The sequence below is a fragment of the Micrasema longulum genome, unplaced genomic scaffold (assembly GCF_059751315.1).
Source record: "Micrasema longulum isolate JH-2025_06_02 unplaced genomic scaffold, ASM5975131v1 h1tg000076l, whole genome shotgun sequence".
In the NCBI taxonomy this organism is placed as follows: Eukaryota; Metazoa; Arthropoda; class Insecta; order Trichoptera; family Brachycentridae; genus Micrasema; species Micrasema longulum.
Genome location: NW_028277283.1, coordinates 261,624 through 274,090, shown reverse-complemented (window position 1 = coordinate 274,090; position 12,467 = coordinate 261,624). Strand labels below are relative to the sequence as shown.

The following is a 12,467-nucleotide window of genomic DNA, read 5'->3' as shown; positions in this document are numbered from 1 at the left end:
CTACTGTACGAGGGTCATCGGAGGCCACCTTCCACCCGCGAAGGTCCCTCCACATCCAGGACATCCATCGTCCTCCAAAGGAACGCCAGTTTCCTGCACCGCCAGCGCGTGTGCCCAGCCCACGGCCGGCCAGTCTTCCAGCTGGCTATCGCCGTCACCATCGCCACGGGACCGAATCCCGAGAGCCGCCCAAGGCTCTATCCATGACAGATCTCCGCCCAGGACATCGCCCAGCATGTGTTTGTCCGAACACAGCATTCGGACCACCATCCGTCATCTCTCCACATAAGTAAAACCACCATTGCGTTAGAATTAAGATATTAGTGAAGAGTGACAATTACGAACTGCATTAGTTAAGGACCTAGATCTGTAAGTATTTTTCTTTGTCTCATGTTTGTAACTAGTTCTAAGATTATTTCCATGTTCTAGCTTAATAAACATAGGTACATAAAACATTCAAGCTTTTTAAATTATCTTCCAATTTACTCGTTTTCAAAATAGATTTAAGTTTTCTTTATTTTCTTTTCGGCTTTAAATTCATTCAGTTTTAATTAGGATTATATTATCATGATGGGGGATAAAAAGGCATTTATTTTTTAAATTATTATTTTACCCCCCCCGTAATAATCCGCCCGGACACAGACAAGAATAAAAAGACTACAACACTACAAACATCTAAGGACCTACCTTACTAAATATATGGGAAGCTATTTGTCATTGCTGTCTATGCACAGGTTGACAGTTAATCATGTCATAGAAAAGTCACCGAAAGTCTCCTTTTATCTATGAATTTTCATTTGGCGTCTGGTTGGGTTTTTGTGTTTTGCTTTTAAAAATGAATGATTTTAAAATTCCGTGTTTATTTCTTTAAACATTTTTTGTATGCACATTTATTTGTGCTGTGAATGCATTTTAATATTTTCTGGCACGCATTGTACTGTACGTTCGAAGTGTGACTCAAAGTACAATGGTCAATTAATGTTATACCTCACATGATCTCCCGCTTTTTTATGTCTGCCGATTTTTAAGGTATGTACCCTCATATTTAATTTGTGTACATATAATTAGTAATTGAACATGCTTGTTTAAAAAGTGGTCATTTTCTCCGAACAATGTTAAACTTAGTGATCATTGCGACAATCGATAAAGGATTCAAGTACACGCCCCCTTTCCTTGAGCGCTCCTTTTTTCCCTGTGATGGGTTTTTTAAATATGTTTCACAGCAGATATCCCCACGTAATTTGTGTTTTATTTCCAGGGTTTATAAATATTAACTATTTAGAATGTTCATGTTTTAAACATTATAAAAAATGGTGATTCATAAGTACATACATATCTTATTATGACGTTTGCATTTCCAAGAGTCGCGATAAGCGTTTGTATGGTCAAAGTATTTATTGTGATAAGAGCTTTCGCATGATTAATACTCAACAGGTATTTTTTATCTCTTCGTCATGTGTTAGTTATAGCTACAAGTCACTCTCATTTCAGGTACTCAAATTACATATAAGTACACTAATTTGTCATTTTTTGCACTGTGATTTTTATTTCAAAAATTTAATTTTTGGGCGATTGTTTTCTGTTACCTACCCATTGTAAATCAGCATATTTTTATGCCACATTCTATAAGCACCTGCAAGCTTAACACATCCATTGCTAATTAAAATTCTTAAATATTTGTGCCATGCTGAGAAATTTAGATTTATTGAAAGTGAATACACCTGTAAAGCAATTTATTTAGTATCGGACAACCATAATCTACCCTTTTAAGACCATTTGTGCCGTATGCTAAATCTAGAATTGACTTTAAACAGCAGAGCGCATTTAGTTCAAATACCTGAGGTGCACAACATACCAGGTGCACCGAGTAAACACATTCATCCTGATAAGACGCCTTAAACTTACGCATTGAAAAATAAAGTTTAAAAGCGTTTTTTACGGTGCATAACTAATTCTAGTCGAACAAATAATATGGGTTAAGAAGTGTGCAAAAAGTGCTAGAGCAAGCTGCCACAAAATGGTGATTATTTACAGTGTAAAGAAAGTGTGTGAATCTTTTTCATTACACGTGTATGGGGCAAGAAACTTCACTGCACCGCGAAAGGGACTCGTAGATATGTAAACATTGTACCGATAATATTGTTACAACGCACGGGCCCAGTGCCAGCGCACACGCCGCACACACTCAGACCTCGTACAGTCCCCTGCAATCCCCACTGCTAGTGGCTCGCTGACTCGTCTAGGAGACTATATTAATAGAGGATGTCTGTCTGAAATTAAACACATTAGATGATCTTATTAAAACTAAAAACACTAAAGAATTTACCAGCCAACAATATGATGATCTTGTTAAAATATTACACTGAAAAAGGAGATGGATTTTCTCGAGTTGGAAAATTTAAAAAAAGCTAAAGTAATATCTAAACCACAGGAAATAATGGAGGAAATACATGGAGTTATTTTTGACAAACATACTACAGATCATAAGGAAAAAGCATTGTAGAAGAAAATTTGCAAAAAAAAAATGACAAGAAAAATGAAATAGAAGAAATAATACGCCACAAATTGAAAAATAAAATCAAGAATGACATGATAATAGTTGAGTTAATAAATCAAGATGAAAGGCAAAAGCTTCTCCAATGAACCATAAAGTTCAACAATAGAATATTCGGAGGAAACAAAGAGAGAAAAATTTACGTCAACAAAAATTCCTACTTTTGTTTTTTCAATTTTTAGTATAGTTTTATATTTTGTGCTTACTTACCAGTTTTTTTTATTCATATTAGAAACGCGACGATAAACCTTGATTTGTTATTATTTTGGCGCGATCTAGATATTATTTACTTTTGTTAATTAATTTTAATGAAATAATTAAAAAATGTAAATATCAACGCACCTCGTGCAGTGTCAGCAGAGAATGAGTTGAAGTAGACTTACATAATAACTTATTTCTCAATGAGTTTTTAAGCTCTTTGACTATGTTCATTAGAGTTTAATGGCTTTCAGTGTAATTTTCAATATCACATTTATATTTATTGTTTTGTATCGCTCAGTTGAATTGAATGAGTTTTAATATCGTGCGTGTATAATATTTTTTATATCGAGTATGTAATACTTTATTCTGGTAGACATTTATAAAATATTTAGTTGATCCTAAATACCTTTATCATTTGGTAAATAGTGATGTTTTGAAACAATTGGGACAAAATTATATATAAACCAGGATTGATATGTATTTACTCTGTCTAACAGAAAGGGAGGGGGGTTGCTACTAGTCTGTGATTCACTTTATATTGTTACTAACGCGCACATAATTTTGCAATGTTATTTAATTAGTTCATCCTTTTACTGTTTTTCAGAAAAGCAAAAATGTGGAGCGGCCATTTAAAACACTGTCTTCACTGCATTGTATTGCTGGGTGCTATATTTTTCATCGAGTACATATCTGGAGCTCTCAATCCAGAAACAAAGCCGATAATTGATCCATGGGTAGAGTATGGCACTCTCGGGACAGTCGTGCTCTACTTGCTTCGAGCTTTTACTCTTCTGACCCTACCCCAGGTTATATTCAACTTCTCGGGTCTGTTTATTTACAATGCTTTTCCGGATAAGGTGCAATTAAAAGGATCGCCATTGTTAGCTCCATTTATTTGCGTGCGAGTTGTGACACGGGGCGATTTCCCCGACCTTGTGAAGATGAATGTAACAAGAAATATGAACACTTGTATTAATGCGCATCTAAAGAACTTTATGATCGAGGTGGTCACCGACAAGCCACTGGGATTAGCTCGGCACGCCCGAGTGCGGGAAGTAGTGGTTCCGTCGTCGTATTCCACCAAGAGTGGAGCTCTGTTTAAGGCGAGAGCTTTACAATACTGTTTGGAAGATACAGTCAGCAACGACTTGGGAGACTCTGACTGGATAGTTCACTTGGACGAGGAAACTTTGCTCACCGAGAACTCTGTTAGGGGAATACTCAACTTTGTAATGGATGGGAAACATCAGTTTGGACAAGGACTAATCACGTATGCTAATGAAGATGTAGTCAATTGGTTGACAACTCTGGCGGACAGTTTTAGAGTTGCCGATGATATGGGAAAATTGAGGCTTCAGTTTAACCTTTTTCACAAACCTTTGTTTAGTTGGAAAGGCTCATACGTAGTTACTCAGGTAAATACTAACTTACCCATGCAATATTTTAGTGTTTTGTCTGTTCTTGAACATTCTGGTTTTGATAATCAGTATGATTCTTGTACATAAATGATTTCCACTGTATGTCATTTATGTATAACATTAGTAAAAATATTAACTTCTTTCATCATCATTAATAATCTTCTGATTATGTGAAATTGTAAATTTTTTTATTTTTATAATGTGGGATTATTTTTTTTAGGTTAGCGCAGAAAAAAAGGTGTCTTTCGACAATGGCTTAGATGGATCTGTAGCTGAGGATTGCTTTTTTGCCATGAAAGCATATGAGGAAGGCTATACATTTAATTTCATTGAGGGAGAAATGTGGGAAAAGTCTCCATTCACACTGTGGGATTTTATCCAACAGAGAAAGCGATGGTTGCAAGGTATCTTACTGGTGGTGCATTCCAAAAGTATCTCCCTCCGCTACAAAGTGCTCCTGGCCATCTCCTGCTACTCGTGGGTAACCCTCCCCTTGTCCACCAGTAATGTGATCTTGGCCATAGTATGTCCGATTCCCTGTCCGCAGGTGTTTGATCTCGTCTGCGCTTTCATAGGAGCAGTCAATATGTACATGTATGTATTTGGAGTACTTAAGTCTTTTTCTTTGTATCGGTTTGGTTTCTTGAAATTTCTGCTTTGCATATGTGGCGCACTTTCAACTATTCCATTGAATGTTATTATTGAAAATGTAGCTGTGATTTGGGGTGTGGTAGGAAAAAAACATAAGTTTTATATTGTCAATAAGCATATTCGGCCACCAGTCACAGTTTAATATTTTTCATTGAGTAATTATATTTTTAAAAATTCCTACAGTATTAATTATCTCCAATCTTGATTATCATTTTTTTCTGTTCCGTAATGTCAGTTTGAGTTCTGCTCTCTATCAATCGTGATTCATTACCGAGAGAGTATCTAGTGTAATTATACGCCTATTAAATTATTTGCATCTCAATATTCTAGGTAGTTAGTTGTACATCATTATTATACTGTGTTCTATTGAACAATATATTTGACTTAGTAGTTTCCTGTGATTTTAGGTATTTTTAATTTCTGTCTATAATTTCTCACGCTCCAAATAATATTTTTTATGACTTTTTAAAAATACGGAATATACAAATATTTTCGCCGTAGGTCACAATTTAATGTTGAACAAAATAAAAATCTCGATGCAAAAAAACGATTCAAATAATAATTTAAAAGCACATTTAATCTAGTTTAGTTTATTCAAGCACTTCAATATAAGTCTGAAAATTAAGTTAGAACCAAAGATTATTTTTGTTCTAGTATAATTATAATTAATTTGAGTATTTTAGATAGTAAAAATTTAACTGTCTGTTATTTTAAAAATCGAAATTATTCATATGTTAAAGAATAATAACGAATCAAAATTCTTACTTGTGTTTTATATAAAGTTTCCTTAGAAATGTGTTTTCTAAAGTTTTCAACAAACTGTGGAAATACTGTAGAATTCCACTTCTTACTGGGGAGATTGTATTTTATAAATTTAGTTTATTTAATATGTCACAAAATAGCATGCAGAACCGTAAGCAGATGCGCCGATAGAAGTAAGGAATGGTAGTCCAACGCACAGTATATTTGGTTGGACCGCTCTGCCCCACTTCTCTCCGCGCATCTTCCTACAGCAGTCGGCCAAAATAGGGAATTTAAACAGAACAGTTTACTGTATCATACTTAAATATTGATATGTATGTTATTTATGTTAGGTACACATACAATGTGACTTTACCATAGGCTTTTATGTATGTTTTAGTACATAAAATGATTATTCAGTGTTTTTGATATCTGTATTTTATTTTAAAATGTGAATTACATTCAAATGGAGTCATGTACAAATTAACACTTGTATTGCTAAAACAAATTTGAACCCTGTCATTTATTGGCACAGCTCGGAGAATTGTATGTTGTGTAATGATTGTATCGATGATGCCCCTCTTTTACAAATTTATATTAAATAATATACAAGTTGAATACATGCATTTCCACAGAGATAAAAATAAAAATCTGAAACACATGGCAATGCCAGTAAATATTGCATTTTGTAAATTTTACTCCCCCGCAAGTGAGTCATAATATTTTTTTTGCACTAATTAATGTTTTGATAATACAAAATGTTTTATTCTTCTTTATCTATGTACAATAGTAAAAATAAAGGGGAATAAGAAAGCATAACTTTAATAACCATTTTGCTTATTTCATCCATGGATCAAACCTGATTTTGTCTCAGGACTCTGGATGGCTGTGTTAAAGTCAATATTTCAATGTGCTTCATCATTCAATGATTTGTCCCTAATATTTATAACTTTGTAATTTTTATATGTCATTTGGGATATTGCAGTAATGCAATATTAAACTGGCCATATGCCACAGTGGAACTGGAATAAGCGTTACATTTATGTATGTTAACAAATCACAACAGGGATGGACAATACCTTAAAGAAGGAAATATGGAAGTCTAGGTATTTACAGGGCTTATGACCTGTCATTGGCTGGTTTAAGTGGCCACTTTACTCGTTGTGTAACATTCACCATTTTGCCTATGTTTGAACATCCATATTTCTTGATTCTTAATGGATGTTACACAGTGTGTAAAGTGGCCCCTTAAACCAGCCAATGACAGATCATAAGTCCTGTAAATGCCTAGACTTCCATATTCCCTTCTTTAAGGTATTCTCCATCCCTGTTGTAATTTGTTAATCTTAATGACTCCCGAGGGGGTGAAATCCAGTATTTTGTCTACAAACATTTGGACAAACTCATATATTGTAATTTATGTATGTGATTACAAAGGAATCAGCTTGATTTGCATCCTATTTTAGATTTGTAGATCTCGATTTATTAATTATTTATTTATTTAATACTTCACAAGAATACATTATATAATTGGATTAACAATGTATTCCTCACTGGGAAAACCCGTGCCGAGGAAGACATTTTACAATTATTAAGGAGCTAAAACAATTGAGTAGTATGTAGTTCATCTGTATTCGAGTTTTTTTTTACCTTTATCATTTTTCAATCAACATTCGCTTAATTTTCCAACAAATGAAACAATATTAAAAGAATTAATTTTGAATTAAGTATTGTTTTTTCTTTTGCATGTCAATTTTTTTAAACTTATTTTATTCAATAGAATAATAAGTGATATAAATGTATTAAAAGTCACGAGGAAGTTCAGTGATCGGAAAATTTGATTGAAAATTTGATGAAATTTGATACAAAAAATGTTTTCTTACACTTGGTAAAAATTTAATTGTACAGTCAAGTTCCTTAAAAATGTATGAAAAAATTAATAAAAAATGTTTTAATAAAAATGAACTACTTTGAAATACGTCACCAATTCTTTAGAATCAACCAATCAATTATCCTGTGTCTTGTGGTAGACTTCCGGTTTCCAGCAGCCATTTTTTTTTAGCAGAACTCGCCGATGAGAACTTGTGACGACGCGGGTAGTTTTAAAAAATTATAAACTATATATTTTTGTCTTAGTTTGATAGTCTATTAACAAATACAAAATACTAAAAAAACACCGAATGTCCTCATTGAACTTTAGTTGACTGATCTAATCAGATTCAATTTACTTTATAAACATTTGGAGTCTTTATACACTTTCAATAATTTTTTATACCAACAGTTTTACACTTTCTGATAAGATTGAATTGATTGCTGTGTATTTAACCCAAAATATAACTTTGGACTCAATATATTTATCAATATAGTCATGTCTTACTGTGTACTAATTATTATATTTTATTTATATATTATTTGAATCACTTGGCCATTTTTGACTATTTGGTCTGCCATCATGCAACACTAATGAAGTTTACCAGAGTGTCTTCTATAAGATCATTACATATTATATTGAGAAAACATCAGGTCTACAATCATTGTTATTTTAATAACCACTGTTGAGTTTATTGCACAAATTACATGACTCGTGATAGTTAAACAATTCGTATTTTCATTTAATAGATTTTGCAATTTGCCATAATATTTTAAAAAATTTTCATGGCAGGCAACTTTTCCCAGTAGTATTATATAATTTATGACACTTATCAAGTTGGCATAGTTCCAATTAAGTCATAAAACATGTCATTAAGTGAAAATATATAATATTGTATATTGTCTATTAAAAATAGTTTATTTTTAATTATCTGTAAAATATATGATATACCAATATTCATTTGCTCATTCAAAATATATTTGATATACCTATGTTATAAGTAATGAATCGGTATACAGCAGTGTTTTTCAACCTGCGAGTCGCGGTCACAAGCAAGGTGAAAGTAAACAAGAAAGGGTTGAATTAACTGGTTTATAATTAGTATATCAAATTAATGTCCTGAGGGGATAATAATAAAATTGAAACTCGTCTTTCAAGTTTTTGATTTTTGTTGAACTGAATCAATGAGCATTCTGTATTCCAAGTAAGTGCTTTTTTGAACTGTTCATAATTTTTATTTTTAAGTAGCAAGTCAGAATGAAAGCTTTATCCATACCTGGCACCTAACTTAAGGTATGCTATTATAATTTATTAGTATATATAAGTTGTAATATGAAAAGGTGGGTTTGCGAAATTATCTTTTCTATGTTTTATTTGTTATAATATTTGTACGGTGTCTTGTTTGAAGCCCTGTGATTTATGTTACATTCAATGGGCGAACGGGTTGATATACATTTGCTTTGTATTTCAAATTAGAATTAGTTTCAAAGTTCCGAGTGATGCCATTCTGATAAAAGTGCAGGGTAGTATATAATTACACCGGAGAATTTAAACAATGTGTACTGTTAATTTCTAGCCATGTTGGATCCGGTGACTGTGTTCATTGAATTACTTAATTGATTAGTTGAATATGCCTAGTCAGTACAGCAATACAAATTAGTGTAATGTATTAACATTTTAAAGTATTCAGTCTATCGTCCCTTTTTAAGTACAACAATATGGACACTATTATGGGTTAACCTTTATCAATTTTACCAGTTAGGAATGTAGAAGGTTCGATCATCGTTCGCAATATTTTCCACTTGCTTTCTTATTATCCATAGAAATAGGCGCACAATGCTCAAATATATATATTTTTTATTATTGAAATACTTCTGTTTCAGCACGTTTTCAGGTGCTTTCATTTTATCTATTTTTTCATTGTACATACATATTGTGTAATTATTGATCTCACTCCATTGTATATAAGTGAAGTAAGCCAAGGACATTTGAGTAGATAATTTATTGATTAAAGAAATCAAATAATTTATCCATTTGTGAATTATTATATTACAAATGCAATTAGAAATTTTAGTGTTGAATTGAACTTATTAGCAGAATTACGTTATTACGATAGTAAATTAATTTGAGTATAAGAATTATGGGTATATAAAATTTTATTTGCACATTTTGCAGAACCAAAAGCATACCAGTGGCAGTAGTGACATTTCATTCAACTAAATATTATCGAGTAAATTTTAATACATCATATTTGCTTCATTACAATTTACTAAATATTCCTTTTACAGATGTTACAAAATTTATGTCCTATGCGAAAACTGAACTTGATTATTCAGGATATAAATTGTTTTTAGTAGATACTTGATTTAAGTAAATTATTTCCAGTTATTTACTAGAACAATTTTCTGCTTAAATATGTAAAGAAAAATACTTTTACTTATGTGTTCGAGGATAGAATTAAAGCAAATTTTTTAACTAATCGTATTGAACTATAAATAACATGTGAAAATTATGAAAAATTCTAAATCATTGTTTATTAGATGTAAATTATTTGCATAGTAGAAATAACTGTTCATACATAAATACTTTATTTCACTAGCAAAAACACATTTTTTATTATTTAATAGGGTGCCATTATAGTGTATTGAATAGAATATAGGACAGGCGGTTCGGCGGGTTCAATTCTCGCCAGTTGCGAGAAAAAAAGATTTTTTCTCAATTGGTCTGGGTGTTGGGTATTTTTCATAACATCTTTCTATATCCCATCTTCCTCACCTGCTGGTAAGTCTCTAAAATAGAGGCTTACCGTCTTATTCATTAAAAAAATTAATTTGCAATATATGTACCCTATATTGCAAATGACATTTTTGTATATATGTGCTATAATTTAATCAACGATTATCACAATCACAGAAATCTGAGTCTTCAACTTGATAATATTATTTTTATCAGCAGCATAATAAATATTGATAATACAAAGCAGAAGTATTTTCCAGTATAAAATATTGCAAATAAATACATAAGGTTTTTATATAAATAAGGTAAAACAAATTAATTATTTTAACATTCAAAGTATTAACATAGTGGTCAAACATTTCAATAAATGTTAGTAAATATTTGTACCTTACCAATATAACCACTAACCGACTTTTCTATAATCTACTGGTTCCGAGACATACATTTTGTAACGAAGAGACGGTTGCATTTCGAAACCGGCAGTCGGTAAGTGGTTATTTACAAATATCTAACATCTAACAACTGAATTAATTTACAAATATGTACCGCCATTATTATTATTATGTATATCAAACAAAGAGGCGCTGTATTGTTTAAATGCCTATCAAAATTCAGAGCAATTAGACTTTTTATTATTTAAAACGAAAAAAAAACAAAGAATTTCATTTAGATAGGATTGAACTAAAAAAATCAAAGTGGCATAACTCTAGCGAATTGAAAAAAAAAATCTTCCTAAAAAAAAGTTACATTAGAAATGTACCAATATATTAACTATTTTTTAACGTGTAAAACTAAATGGAACAGCGAAAAACAGCGTAACAATAACTTCTCTGTCTAACTAATGTGTTTTGTGTTATTTTCATTTTGCGTTAAATTCACTTAGACATGTCAACAAGGAAATTCAGTGCTACAGGAAATTGAATATAAAAAATATTTTCTTACGCTCAAAATTAGATCATTTAATTGCACTGCGAAATTTCTCGAAAATTTATGAAAAAATTAACAAAAATGGTTGTCATTAAATTGAACTATTTTGAAACATTCACCAATCCCATTTCCGGGTAGCCATGGTTTTCAAGTACTGGGCTCTCCTATTAAATGACACGGGCAGAGTAATTTCAAAATTACAAAACTTTATAAAATCATAGGGATGATAATACAATACATAAAAATAACTTTTTTTTGCTTAGTTTGATAGTCTAGTTAAAAAAAAATAAAAACCACTGAACTTCCTCATTTTGACAAAATTTTATGTAATTTAATTGGCAGACTATTTTTACGGATGGCCATTAGTCGTCAACTTGTAATTTAATTAAAACGCTATATAATTTAACGAAATTTCGGATAATGTACATGTTTATTTTCTTATGGCGTCTCTGCGTTTTAACTTAATATACATGCTGAAGTTTTTTATATTTTCTCTAAATGTACTGTACGCTTAAACTTCACAAAATAATGATCAATTTATTTGATAAGAATAAGTAATATAATGTTGAGAATTATTTTCTCAAGACCAATAAATGTAAAATGACACTTAATTTATAATTAGTGATTTGCAGTGTTAACAAACTGTGTCCCTAGTTTAAAGCTTGCCAAAGCATTTTATATACCTACTGATTTTTTTATATTTATTTGTTATAAATATGAATACATTTATGTTTAAGTACTTTAAAATATTATACAAATAATCCTTCATTTTATTAATGTGGTAATTTATTTTAAAAATGCAGTGTGATTGAATTAAGGTGGATGGAATCGCAGCTTTTTGTCAATATAATAAAAAAGTGTAAATATATTTGGTATTTTATTTCATTCTTTTTTATTTTCCATCAGGCAGCTAAAAAGGGATGTAGTTAAAGTTAAACAAAGAATTTATTTAATTGATGGCCACTTAAACCAGCCAATGACAGATTATATGCCCTGTAAATGCCTAGACTTACATATCCCTTCTCTAAAATGTTCTCCTTTTTGTTCTATGTTATTCTTTTTCGAATTCAAATTTACAAATTCAAATTAATTTATTTTACCGAAATAACATTACAAATAACAGAATATTAAGGCTGTTTTATTGGGACAACATATTAAACCAGGAACCTTTGAGCAATGATTCGACTGTCCAATAGCAAGAGTATTTGCCTCTTAAATATAGTTTCACTGATGTAAAAGATGTCGATCTCCAAATATGATAATGTTCAGCTGCCTGACTGCTCTTCCAATCGGCATAAGAAGAGGCAGGTAAGTTCTGGAAGCCGGGATGTAAAACAGTCTGTGCTGACGCTGTCGGATATAACCGTCA

General features: G+C 31.5%; 1 protein-coding gene across 1 annotated transcript; it reads left to right on the top strand.

The window, feature by feature from the left end:
* The first annotated feature begins 744 nt into the window (after nt 1–744).
* On the top strand, nt 745–5,371 carry egh (beta-1,4-mannosyltransferase egh). Its single transcript, XM_088232672.1, has 3 exons — nt 745–1,029; nt 3,360–4,170; nt 4,394–5,371. The coding sequence occupies exons 2-3, from the start codon at nt 3,370–3,372 to the stop codon at nt 4,964–4,966; spliced, it is 1,374 nt and encodes a 457-aa protein (XP_088088798.1). The 5' UTR covers nt 745–1,029; nt 3,360–3,369; the 3' UTR covers nt 4,967–5,371.
* The last annotated feature ends 7,096 nt before the right edge of the window (nt 5,372–12,467 follow it).

Excerpts from the sequence above, each read along its gene's own strand:
- egh (XM_088232672.1), top strand. The coding sequence starts at position 3,370 with ATGTGGAGCGGCCATTTAAAACACTGTCTTCACTGCATTGTATTGCTG. Across the intron at positions 4,171-4,393 it reads GCTCATACGTAGTTACTCAG|GTTAGCGCAGAAAAAAAGGT; the intron begins GTAAATACTAAC and ends TATTTTTTTTAG.